The 12,817-nt window shown below is 36.9% G+C and overlaps 4 protein-coding genes across 7 annotated transcripts; 2 read left to right on the top strand and 2 right to left on the bottom strand.

Annotated features, from left to right (window-relative positions):
- Nucleotides 1-362: 362 nt before the first annotated feature.
- On the bottom strand, nt 363-4,883 carry LOC136416067 (uncharacterized). Of its 2 annotated transcripts, none has more exons than XM_066401054.1 (9): nt 4,429-4,883; nt 3,936-4,191; nt 3,400-3,883; nt 2,735-2,947; nt 2,361-2,684; nt 1,880-1,992; nt 1,465-1,827; nt 1,235-1,408; nt 363-1,152 (listed from the first exon to the last, which is right to left on the bottom strand). In XM_066401054.1, exons 1-8 carry the CDS (start codon nt 4,569-4,571, stop codon nt 1,280-1,282), a joined length of 2,025 nt encoding a protein of 674 aa, XP_066257151.1. In that variant the 5' UTR covers nt 4,572-4,883; the 3' UTR covers nt 363-1,152; nt 1,235-1,279. The 2 variants fall into 2 exon arrangements, with proteins under 2 accessions (XP_066257151.1, XP_066257150.1); XM_066401053.1 differs by having other exon boundaries at nt 1,284-1,408.
- A 304-nt stretch (nt 4,884-5,187) lies between these two features.
- Nucleotides 5,188-8,631, top strand: Mdh1 (malate dehydrogenase 1). The gene is made up of 4 exons (XM_066401410.1): nt 5,188-5,332; nt 6,500-6,981; nt 7,035-7,192; nt 8,005-8,631. The coding sequence occupies exons 1-4, from the start codon at nt 5,330-5,332 to the stop codon at nt 8,358-8,360; spliced, it is 999 nt and encodes a 332-aa protein (XP_066257507.1). The 5' UTR covers nt 5,188-5,329; the 3' UTR covers nt 8,361-8,631.
- A 41-nt stretch (nt 8,632-8,672) lies between these two features.
- On the bottom strand, nt 8,673-11,308 carry LOC136416285 (nucleosome assembly protein 1-like 1). 3 transcript variants are annotated; one of them, XM_066401407.1, is made up of 5 exons: nt 11,174-11,308; nt 10,667-10,937; nt 10,285-10,594; nt 9,369-9,739; nt 8,673-9,107 (listed from the first exon to the last, which is right to left on the bottom strand). In XM_066401407.1, exons 2-5 carry the CDS (start codon nt 10,930-10,932, stop codon nt 8,945-8,947), a joined length of 1,110 nt encoding a protein of 369 aa, XP_066257504.1. In that variant the 5' UTR covers nt 10,933-10,937; nt 11,174-11,308; the 3' UTR covers nt 8,673-8,944. The 3 variants fall into 3 exon arrangements, with proteins under 3 accessions (XP_066257504.1, XP_066257506.1, XP_066257505.1); XM_066401409.1 differs by having other exon boundaries at nt 10,667-10,956; nt 11,174-11,264; XM_066401408.1 differs by having other exon boundaries at nt 10,667-11,064; nt 11,174-11,247.
- A 234-nt stretch (nt 11,309-11,542) lies between these two features.
- san (Probable N-acetyltransferase san) lies at nt 11,543-12,470 on the top strand. Its single transcript, XM_066401046.1, has 3 exons — nt 11,543-11,701; nt 11,767-12,090; nt 12,140-12,470. Exons 1-3 carry the CDS (start codon nt 11,694-11,696, stop codon nt 12,306-12,308), a joined length of 501 nt encoding a protein of 166 aa, XP_066257143.1. The 5' UTR covers nt 11,543-11,693; the 3' UTR covers nt 12,309-12,470.
- The last annotated feature ends 347 nt before the right edge of the window (nt 12,471-12,817 follow it).

Below are 12,817 nucleotides of genomic sequence, written 5' to 3'. Positions count from 1 at the left end.
TGACATATTTTTGAGTGGTGATATTAAGATTTTTCCCTTATTAGTGATTAATGTGTGATTGGCTATAATAGGCTAATTCTTGATTGAATGGTGAGTATTGGATTGCCTTGCAGTTATCGAAAATTCTTTACTTACTTCGGCGCCTTGTGAATGCTATCTCATTAGTGTTGAAAACAACATATTTTTGCAATATTCCATTCACACCTTTCTTACACATTCGTGGTTTAGAAGCGTGCTTTTTGCATGAGTCGCGTTTTTCGTAAGATATTGGTATCTAAAGTGATATCATATGGAGCCTGACTATACGGGAGTAATGTTTTTTAAACGAAATAATCGAACAATGAAATAAAACACAAAAAAAGTTATGATAAATAAAATATATTGAGCCGAGTTAAAAAATGAGATTAATATTCTTACAGAATTTAATTCATAAACTACAGCTATAAAATTACAAAACAGAAAACAACAAGGTAGTTAATAATATAGGGAACAACAAAAATTTTTATATACTAATATTAAAAAGAACAATTCAGGTCTACTATGGAGGCATGAGAGCGTTATTTTTACGTAAAGGTTGAACTTCAAAAATAAATGTAATTCGAAAAATCTAATACTGTTGTTAATGAGTCTCCCCAGCGTGCATTTTCCCGATCTCTCACTCGCTCACAAAACAATGACTAAGCTGTTCACGGAAAAGATCGATACAGTAAACTGTATCGTCACTCTTGAGGACGTATATCTTAGAAATACCTCAGCCGAAATTCATAAATTAAAGAGATTTCTGTTTTGTTTCTCAAGAATATACAGGATAAAGAAAAATTAACTGCAAAATGGTTACATTTCAACCCACTGCATTTAATAGCTACGATAAATTCAGCTAACACATTACCAAAGTACAAATTCTAAAAATGACGAAAAATCTTGCTGAATCGATCATTTCCGTGAACAGTATTTATAATATGTATAAAACAGTAAATAATTTATTATTAGAGTTACAGTTAAATCAACAATGATTCAATTGTAGGTAGATATGCTATAGACGTTAGGGACACGTTGTAGGAAAATTAAGGCACAACGGTGATTTCGGGGGCAGTTACTCTTAAAGTGAGCGTTTGTCAGTAGTTCTGGCTTCTTGACGTTATGGTAATTGGCCTGAAATAGCAATTTAAAATCCTTCTTTTTTTCTACATAAAACCATACAGATACTATAAACATAAAAGCAAAAAAAGCTTACAATAATAAAAAGCAATAGAGACGTGCTCCAGTGGCATACTATCTCTTACTTTGTGCTGGAACTGCGAGGTGCCGGTATCCGCGAAACGGGTCTTCGCCCTGTAGGTCTTGGCAAACCGCTCGCTCTGGGTGGCATCATGATTGCATCTCCAATTTGAGCATGTTTTGGCATAATCTATAGCAAAACAATAATTACGACCACAGAAACACTACAGCCTTAATCTCTATTACGTTTCTCCCTTCTTGCAAAGCAATATTTCCAGGTCTAGTAATCGTTCGAGCAGAATTTAAAGGCGGAGCCACAGGCAAATTGGCACTAATCGGCTTCAAACTTGTGTAGGAGCCTTTCAGTCTGGAATCCATAGTCTTCAAATTGCTAGAAGCGCGAGCATTTTGAACGGGTGTTTTCCGCAAGTTAGGCAAACCGCCCAAAGGAGGATGTTCCGCTATGTTCCTTAATGTCGTGCACGACCCAGGGAGTGCTTTTAAAGACTTAGTGTTCACTAAAGTGTGTAAAGTACGCTGCTGGCTGGTTTTAAGTCCGATTTTTTGCTCATTTAAGCGGCTGAGAATTTTGGTGTTCGGTTGTTCTATCTGAAATACTTTTAGTGAAATCCTATAATCGATTTCTTTCAAATTAAATTACCTTGGGCTTTTGGGCGCCTTCTGAGAGAATCGGAGACGGGTAATAGTCGTAATTCCAAATATTTCGGTTTTTTGATAGATGTTCCGTTGGAGTAGAGATTAATAAGTTTCTACCTAAAATTGTGATACCAATAACGAGAGTAAATAAAACAAGAGAGGTGTATAGCTGAAACTCCAATCCCTGTATCACTCATAATATAAGAAAAATAATGTGTTAATTGACATACATAAAAATATTTCTTTATTTCCTTCATTTTAACCGCATAAAACCCTGAGACAAATCCGTAATTTGCAATTAATTTATGGAGATCACGCATACATAACTGGGTTTGGTGCAACGGTCTGAATAATTACGTGAAACAGCCTCCGTTAGAAAGTAAACAATAAATTAGCGCTATAAACAACTGTGTTTTATGCACCCACTTCACAGGCTTAATGAGTAGGTACTGTATGAAAAAAATAATATCGACTTAATGACTTACTGATCCGACGTCCCTCGCCCACACTAGCCACATCCTCCATACTCAACACTTTACTGGACCCTTTACTGCTGCTAGACAAACTACTAGATGTCCTGTCCAAACTATCTGCCGACCCAAGGGGTGATCTCTCACTGTCAGTTCTAGTAGATTCGGTGTCCCTAAATTGTTCCTGCTCATACGCCAATTGATCCAGATCTACGCCACCATTGGATAATGTCAGTCTCCGTTTTACGTCTTTATCACTATCCAATATCACAGTCTTCCCACTCAAGTCCAAGTCTTCCAAACTAGCCTTATGCTCTATACTCCTAGAACTCTCCACATCTGGAATTCAGGTATTCAACCTATTCTCACTTGATAAAATTGGCACTTACCTAATGTTTTTTGTAAACTGCGCAAACTATCGACAGTGAGATTAAGGCTCAGTCTATTGTTTCTCAAATCAGATTTAGGGGTATTGTGTTCTCTGGGAGTAAAACAGTAAGTCGTATTAACCTTAGGTGTTTGTTCAATGCATTTCTCAATTGATTGAGGATTTGCAGCTTTAGATTCCATCAAACGTGTGGTGTTTTTGACACCAGAACTACCTAAAGAGTTTAATATGACTGATAGATAATTTCCATAGATCACTAAAAGCTACTAAATATTTACTTAGAAATTCAGCTTTTTATGGTTACTGCAGGTTATTAAAATATTGTGACATTCGGATACTTAAAGCCCCATAAATTCCTCAAATCTGGGGTAGATCATATTGATAAAATGCCTCACCAGATAATTTAAATATAGGGCTGCAAGGGTTTTTATTGCAAATGCAGAATAAAGTTGGGCCTAAACAAATAATCTGCCATTTTGCAAAACATAACAAGCATTTAATGAGGCTAAGAAATTTATGGCCACCACCCATAAACAAACCTTAATTTTGTGTCCCTATAATCTCACTAATTAACTTTCAAAACAACCAATAAAGCTATAAATAAAGATGCCTCATAGCCAAAGGAAGCCTAACCCATTAGTAAGGGTTATAAATAATCAAACTTACCATCACTTGAAGGATGAATATCAAATGTATCATTAGTAGGTAATGTAAAAGTAACATTATTGTTCTCCAGGATACAAGAATTAGCATTCTTTCTAAAAGTGGTTTCTCTTGCAACTTTTTTCAAAAACCCTTCAGGGGTGTCTGAATTTATACTGCTACAGCTTTCAGTGATGCTTTGGTACAAGGGGGCTTCCATGTCTTGCAGTAAAGCAGCTTGAGTAAAGTCCTTGTCTCGGATCTCCCTTAATATGGGGTCATTTTTAATGAAACTATCCTCCATGAGATTACTGAAAATGGAAGAACATAGGGAAGTCTTCATTAAGCTGGGAGGGGACATGTTTTGGAATGAATCTATGTGGGCATCTGTCCATACAAGACTATCAAAATTATGAAGGCTAGTTGGTTGGGATAGATCAAATTGCAATGGCTTTAAATTCTGCATCAAGATGGGCTCATTTTCTTCTTCTTGGACGGTTTGAGGCACCTTCAACACAAATCTTATGTAATGCCTCACAATTTACTTTCAACAGGCTTACTTTGGTTGTCAAATTAACGAGTTTATCTTCCATAGAGGAATTTATATCACTGCCCTCACTAGTACTCTGATATACCTGCTCAATATTGCTAATACTGGGACGGGTATACTTTTTTTTAGGGCGAGTAAAGGTGCGTGTATCAATTGATTTTGTTGGCTTTAATTGTGAGATATTCCAATCAGAAGAGTCTTGTGATAACTCTTCAAACCAATTCTGGACACTTTGTGCCATTGAGGTCCCTCCTGTTTTATACAGCCTTAAACAAGGAATATAGCAAAAAAACTATTTAATTTCATAGATATTTGTAGGCAATAGTGCATTCACATGTTTGCTACAGAAGCTTTATGGAAAGATTTATAGAACATGGTAACTCAAGTAAAAATATAACTGTATGTCTCTTGTAAATTCAAAATTACCTACTTAACTCTTGCACAAAGTACTCACATTCTTGGGCTTAAAATAACGAGAGGATGCTAATTTTAACTGCACTTACCAAGTGGAATCCTCCTCCAGGTTCACTTCACTGAGGTCTAGAATTATGCGCATTTCTTGCTCGCTGAAGGGGCTTTCTGTGCTTTGGATGCTTGGTGTAAATTCCTCACTTAAATTTCCCACTCTTTCACTCCACAAATCCATTTTTGTAATTAAAATTCCGATGCGAGATTCTTTAAAAAAATTTCTATTCTGACATTCCTTTGATTTGGTCTAGGATGTGTAGCTTTTTGGGTTAGGTGGGTAGTTTAATTTGATTTCCTCTTAAGTGATGTTGAAATAAAGAATAAATTAAGGTTTAAAGTAATGAGAACTGATGAGTAATGTAGGATATATGATAAAAAATAAAAAATAAATTAAATTTCACTGGAAAGTAGGAAACTCTATGATCTCACGTCGTCACGTCACGATGTGAAGACCAAACAAAAATACAAAAACAACCTAACGGCGACAGAGTGATCATTGAGCAAAAACCTTAAGAAGGCGTTGGAACATCGGAGGCATGTCTTGGATAAATTCATTAGCTATTATCTACCTGTCAAATGTTAGATCGTAAATAGTAAAGAACATAATAAACGCCTTACGTTCAGAGTTCACCATCAACTGAAAACTTTTGTGGAGTTATCTCTGTCTCCTTTTGATAGCTGCTAATTAAGTAAGACAGCGGAATACTTGGTTAGATTAATTTCAAATGAGAGACAATGTCTTTGTGACGTTCCCTCCCTTCAATCAACGTCATTTCTATTTTTCGCTGGGAGGGGATGACGTTTAACTGGAAAATAAAATAATTAAAAAAATCATTCTCAAGTTCAAATTTTGCTCTTAAAGGACGTTCTCCTGGCCACTTACTCTTCATTAATTAACTCAAATTAAACCAGTTTGCTCCGTTTGATACTACAACGATGGTAAGCTCAAAAATTATTAAATAAGTCCAGCGATTAATTCAAACTTTCGGGGAATTGTGTCCTGACCCGGATCGTTTTCAACAAAAACATCCTTATTATGTAATTAATTTTTGTTTTCGATTGATGTAGGCGGGAGGGCTACGTCTGTTTATTGCATTTTTACTAAAGGTTTAAATGTGTTATTAGTAGGTTCCCTTAGTCTCTGTGACAGCTTAGTTTCAATTCTCCCCCTGAAGCTCAAAAATTTTGCTTGAACTTCTTCGCTTTCTTACTCAACTCATTATTCAACTCAAAACAATTGCTGCAAAGTATTGACTTAAATCTAGCTTCATTCTACTATGACTACAAGGGATATCTCTTTGAGGCTCTATAGCTGAACTTGAATCTGCCTCATTTACTGTTGCCCACATTATCAATGTTCCACTAAGTTTCTCAGGAACATGCAGTCCCTATTAGCATGGAAATGGAGGCTCAATTTTGTTGTATTCATTACAGGCAAGTTATCTTGCAGATAAAGTTAACACTGTGCTATTAATTTAATCTTTTATTACTCTCTGTGTTTCCTCACAAATGCAACATTTATGTACCACTTGTTGCAGTTAGCTGAATCTTACATGATATTTAAAATTATGCAATTATTCTCAGGTTTAGTGGATTTTAAAAGTGTTTACAATAGTATAATTTTTACTTGGATACAGCTAATTTTAAACAAAAAAAACATATGATGTAAGTCTATAGTATCAACAGCACCTCTACATTGTGATGCCTGTTGCCTTTCCTATCTCATTTATCTAAAAATTAACATGTAAACATCAGCCATTCCAATTACATATTTCCCATCTTATTTATTCCAGTGGTTATCAATACTGTCAGGGGTGATGAATTTAGTTTGCAGACAAATAACTTGTTTCTGATTTGGATTGTAGAACTCATAGATAGAAAATGTACTCAATTTTTCCACTTGTTTTCTTATTGAACCTATTTATAAAAGGATTTCTATATCTAACTGCGGTATTTTTATCTTGTTTACTATTTCAGTGCAATAGAAAATGAAAATATTTTTCCCAATGAATGAATTTAATTTTAAATGGTTCAACCTACAATTACCCCTAATACTGGCAAAAAAATGATAGAGAAATAAACTCTCATCAAATTGAACAATTTCAGGCTGAGCCCCTGAAAGTGGTAGTAACCGGCGCCGCCGGCCAAATCGCCTACTCCATCCTTTACATGTTGGGCCATGGTGATGTATTTGGGCCCAACCAACCCATCATTCTGCACCTTCTGGACATCCCCCCCATGATGGAAGTCTTGGGTGGGGTGGTCATGGAACTGGACGACTGCTCTTTCCCTCTTTTGGCCGGCGTCGTACCCACCGATGACCCTGCCGTCGCCTTCAAAGACGTTGCGGCTGCATTTTTGGTTGGCGCCATGCCGCGAAAGCAAGGAATGGAGCGCAAGGATTTGTTAAGCGCCAACGTCAAGATATTCAAGGTGCAAGGAGAAGCCCTGGACAAATACGCCAAGAAAGACGTTAAGGTTCTAGTGGTGGGCAATCCGGCCAATACCAATGCTCTGATTTGTTCACGGTACGCGCCCTCGATCCCTAAAGAAAATTTTACTGCAATGACTCGACTAGATCAAAATAGGTACGATAACTCATGCGTTTCAGGCTTCAATGAGATTAATAGAGATATTATAGAGCTACAGCTCAAATCGCCGCCAAAGTGGGAGTTCCAGCTCGTTTGGTTAGTAACGCTATCATTTGGGGGAATCATTCATCTACTCAGTTCCCAGATGTTTCACATGCAATTATTGATATTGGGGGCAAGCCAACTGCAGTTCCTGAGGCAGTTAAAGGTGAGTCATTATGATATTATCAATTAATTGATTGATTGTCAGGAAGTTGAATGGATAAAGTGGGTGCTGGAATGATATGCGTGAATAAATGCAATAAAAGGTATAAACAAATTATGCTACACATTAACCATTTTAATTTTGGAAAAAATAGATAGAGACCTACCCTTTGCAGAATGATTATTGGTCCGAGGACTGTCGCATACATCAAGAGAGTTTGCAAGAGGTTAACTTGAACTAACTTAGGATAGAAAAGAGACTACATTCAAAAACCATTACCAAGTAGTGTAAAATCAAAAAAAGTGCATATATATTACTTAAGAGAAATCAATGTGTGACCACTAATTATTCAGTAACCATAGATAGCACTTGGTTATCTATGCTTGAACAAGAGGCAATTTTATCAAGAATAAATCATAGATCGCGTTTGCATAGAAAACATACATATTCGCCCCCTCAACCAGTAGTTTTTGCACGCGAAGCTTTCTGGGCCAGATTTCACAGACATGTTAATAGGTTGCGATAATCTGTTTGCAAGTTTGATTTCTTTTTCCTTTCAGCGATTATAATTTTATTGTAGCAGCTCGTGCTTATCTTCAAGGACGGCGCATTTTTTCTTATCACGATTCTACTATATTTTTTAATTAGCGACTATATCTATGAGATAAATTACTTCGCCATTTGATCAAGATTGAATTTTAGACCACTATTAGTATTATAATTGACACTATATATACACCGATTATTAATCAATTATTGATATTTAAAAAGCAAACGTGGTCAGACACCTAATTCTATATTTTTAACTTCCTTAGATTCATCATGGTTGAGCTCTACCTTCATAGAAACGGTCCAAAAGCGTGGTGCCGCCGTAATAAACGCCCGTAAGATGTCCTCAGCAATGTCGGCAGCGAAAGCAGCTTGCGATCACATGCGCGATTGGTTCCTCGGTACTCAGCCCGGTAAATTTGTGTCTATGGGTGTCCTGAGCGACGGCAGTTATGGCGCACCCAAGGACGTGATTTTCTCGTTCCCCGTGACCATTAAGGGCGGCAAATGGGAGATCGTGCAAGGGTTGGAAATCAACGATTTCGCTAAGAAAATGTTGAGCACCACCGGCCAAGAGCTGGAAGAGGAGCGTAAAGAAGCGATTCAGATCATCGAAGCATGACTCGTTCATAAGCTTTAAAATGTTAAACTAGGAAAATGCAAAAAAAAAGTGTGTTGTGTAGAAGAGTGTCGTTTTGTTGGCATTTTCAATTAGCTTTCACGCAGTAGAAAATTGATGTTTGTGTTTTATTAGTTTGAAATTTTAAAGCTCCTCGGATTTCTAAATATTTGAATGTTTTTCACATCTGTTTTTCAGATTTGTGTTAAAAATGTTTATTTCGATATCGCTGGGTGTAGGTGGGTTGAATATAAGTATCTTTTGTAGGTTATTATATGTATAAATCTCCCTACCAATTTCTAAAAGAAACTGCTATTTATTAGAAAAATTACTTTGAATTTATTAAATGAAATACAAATAATCACGTCCTCAAAAACATTACTAATCACCAGATTTTTTGCATTACCAAAATGACTCAAATACACAAAGCAAAGAGTAAAAATATAAAATGTTATGAGTATGACATAATAATTTAAATAGGAAAATCGGTGGTAAATCGAGAGCAGGCCGGGAAGTCTTTATGATCGGCCGCCAGTTTTACCGAATACAAAAGCGTTGTTGCCGGCCCTCGACCTACGAATCTCGTTTCATTGCTGCTTGCAGTTTTCCTGATTTTTGCCCGCGGCGTTGGACTCCATGTCTTCGTCTTCTTCATCTTCATCATCTTCCTCTTCCTCCTCCTCGTAATCGTCCTCATCATCTGTGTTCTCGCCGGTGAAGTAGAGAACCGCTCGTGGAATTACACGTTCTCTGAAAGTCGGAATATGCTTCAGTACTGTTTTACTTGTAGAGACAATTAATACTGTCAAAGAGTAAACGGAGCAGAAAATACATGCAAACCATAAAGTAATAAAAATTATTAGCTTTATAAATGCGACGCTTGTCTGCACGGGACCCTTTGAAATTTTTATTTTCCTGTGTGCATCAAGATGACCAGTATCAAAAACTAGACCTCTCAAATATCACAGGTTTGCTCAGGCTAACCCAAATGGTCTCAAATTTTAAACTCACCTAATATAATGACCAATTTCAAAATCGCTGGTAAGCAAATTACGTAAATCCTCATCAACATCCTGCTCCTTAGCGTCTTCCGGAATGGTGGGCGGCGAGAAGAAGTTGAAAAACGAATCATTTGGCACGGTTTTGGTGACTACCCGAATCACACCCCTACTCTTATGCTTTTGTTTCTTCTTGATAGTTTTGAGAGTCACATTTTTGCCCTTGTTCCAATTGATTGTGCAGCCAACGCACTTGTAGATCTCAGGGCCCTCAAAACTGAATGGATCGTCCTCGTCCGGCACGCACTTCATGAAATATTCTTTTGAAAGAATGGTGTTCGTGAAGTAGCTGTTTGGCTTGAAGTGGAATTCCAACTTGAAGCTCTGTGAAATGAGAAAAATAACTGTAATACTATAACAAGGTGAAGGGATGGGAATTTTGGGAAAAAATAGCTGTGCAAAGAGTAAATGAAGCAGAACATACAGAGTGACTAAAAAGTAATAACTTTGAGCTATTAGGTTTAAAATCACAGGTATGTATCTGCACGGGACTCTTTAGAACTCTTTCCCTGTGTGCATCAAGATGCCTCATATTAATAATAAGACCTCTCAAATATCACAGGTTGGTTCAAACAATGAATAATTTCCTGATTAATTTGGTTCAAAAAAATTGTGACTTTATCACTACTAATAACTACATTTGAAAGTTCAGTACTCTTTAAGTGTCTGGACCAAATTTGTCTTTGCCTTTCCAACCCAAACACTCAAAGCAAATTATTACAAACAATGTTAAGCACTCAATTACTGAGATAATCACATGCAATCATATTTATTCTTAGTGCCTTTGACCTCTTGTTCTCTACTCATATCTGCCGACTTCATGGAACCAAATTTAATCACAAATACTCAAATTAAGAGAAAAATCTTACCATTGGTTCCTCCTGACAAGACATCCGAATGTCAGTGATATTGTTGAGAATTGGAGCATCATGAGGTTGGACCATGTCAGTCAAAAGAGTGCAATTCTTGAAGACTGTTATCCAAAAGTCTGGAATGCCCTTTTTATCAGCAGCCTTGGCTTCTTCTTTCCCATTAGTTTCCTCAATTTTCACCTTGTCTTTCAAGGCTTTTTGTAGTCCCTCATCTTCATCATCTGAAGGCCATTGGCACTCTTCCTCAGTGGGCTCATATTCCCCATTTATTATTTGGTTGCGTTTCTCATAAAGTGGAGCATATAACCTTCAGAAAAAACATTTTTTTCCTATTTCAAAAAATTCTTTCACATTGCAAAATTTGATTGCTTAAACTCACCGATGATATTTGCATTCCAGATCATGCACTTCCTTGAAGAACTTGGCCTCAATATTTGTGGCATCCATGTGGAGCTTCTTCAGAGCTTTGATTCGAGGGAGGGCCGAGGGTGGCAGTGAGGCTATCATTTCTGCAGAGCGTTGCTGACGACTTAATAATGGACCGGCTGCAAAAGGCCTCTGTTTGGGAAAGATCACCTCCTCCTCTTCCTCCAAGGATTCTAAATCGTCGGGACAGTCGCCGGTCTTTTCCACGTCGGTGGTCATTACGGCTACTAAAACGTGCAGATGCTGCAATGAGGATCTTTGAAAGGGGAGAACAAAGAAACTGATTTTTCGGTGAAGACACCACGTGTATCTTTGCTGGAGTTGAAATGTGTCAGGCCGACAACGAGGACACTGCGCAAAAAATCGGTTGGTGAAATTAAGGCAGGTAAGCAGGTGTTTGGTGTTGAGGAACGGATCGACGACAGGAATAGTTTATTCTTAATTCAAAGAATGTTCTTACCTTATTGAATTGTTGCTAAAAGATGGAGAAAAAGGGCACAGAACGAGATTCAATGATCCTAACGGAAGGGCGGCAAAAGAGAGAGAGAGTGGTAGGAGATTGATGGGAGAGGAAGACAGAGATGACCCTACCATTGGCGTAGGATTTCAATAAACAAATTTTGTGTAAACAATGTAAACTTCTAAGAAAATAAACATATTTGCTTTATTATATCAATGACTAATATTAATAATAAATTATAATGGTCACCTATTATTATGAATTATTGTTTATTTAAGGTTAATTTTCACGATATTCAGCCACGAAAAAAAGTGAAAAACACAAGTACGCCTCTAATCACAGTCACTCCTGCCTGTACATTAGATTGATACTGACAGTGACAGTTAACGTAAATTTTTTCTTGGAGGAAAATTTGGAAATTATAGTGGAAAAAGAAATAGCCCCAAAAATTCGTACCCCAGTGCTTTATCGACGATTTATCACTCACACTTCACAGCTTTATCATTACATACATCGTAAAATGACTAAGTAAGACCTTTACGCTTATTAAAAACGAATTTCCCTCCATTTTCTAACCTCCACCTTCTTCTTAGGGCAAACATAGAGCTAGGATACGTGACACCCCATAACATTAAGCAGCTTAAAAAGCTCAATAGCGTAGTGTTTCCTGTTTCATACAACGATAAGTTTTACAAAGATGTATTGGAAGCGGGAGAATTAGCGAAATTAGCCTATTACAATGATATTGTGGTTGGGGCTGTGTGTTGTCGAATTGACACATCTGAGAAAAGTAGGAGGTTGTATATAATGACCCTGGGTTGTCTGTATCCTTATCGAAGACTTGGGATTGGAACAATGATGGTGGAGCACATTTTAACTTATGTAGAGCAGGATGGGAATTTTGATAGTATATTTTTGTAAGTAGACGTTGATGGAAAGTAAACTGTGTAAAAAATAGATTTTTAGACATGTTCAAGTAAATAACGAGGGAGCTATTGACTTTTATAAAAAGTTTGGATTTGAAATAGTTGAAACCAAAGAGCATTATTACAAGAGAATTGAGCCAGCAGATGCACATGTGCTTCAAAAGACCTTAAGGAAAAAGGGGCAGGTAAATGGTAACCTGGAACATTGACTTTTGGTGCTTTTATGAAAGTGTTTAGTATTTATTCATTTTCTTGGTTGATTTAATTGTCGAAATTATGCATATGGAAAATGCCACTCATTTAACTTATAAACTTGTTTTGTTTATTGTACAATTACTTATAATACATTCAAGATAAACTGTTGGAATTTGCTTATAGTAATAAATTCTGTTACTCTTTCCCACTTGCCATCATAAGTTGCAATGTGTATTCAAAAGTGGAGTAAGCTTATAGAGGAGTTTTTTGCTTGGTACTCTAAACTGGCCTATTTGAGCTATCAGTCTTGTACAAATCGCGCCGAAAGACTCGTTTTTTTTGTAGAGTTATTTTCCATTAATAGCAATTTCAACTGATGTTAGGCGACAAAGAATACCTTGGTGTATTGTGGGTTGTGTACCTATGGTGACATGTCGCTGTTGCCAAACGCGAACAAATGCGCCTTTCCTATTCAGTTCTGATTGTTTACGTGTCCATGAGTAGTGTTTTTGTTTTCCATTAT

Source organism: Euwallacea similis, chromosome 22, assembly GCF_039881205.1.
Source record: "Euwallacea similis isolate ESF13 chromosome 22, ESF131.1, whole genome shotgun sequence".
In the NCBI taxonomy this organism is placed as follows: Eukaryota; Metazoa; Arthropoda; class Insecta; order Coleoptera; family Curculionidae; genus Euwallacea; species Euwallacea similis.
Note: the sequence above shows the minus strand (reverse complement) of the source record. Positions and strands in the feature narration are given on the sequence as shown.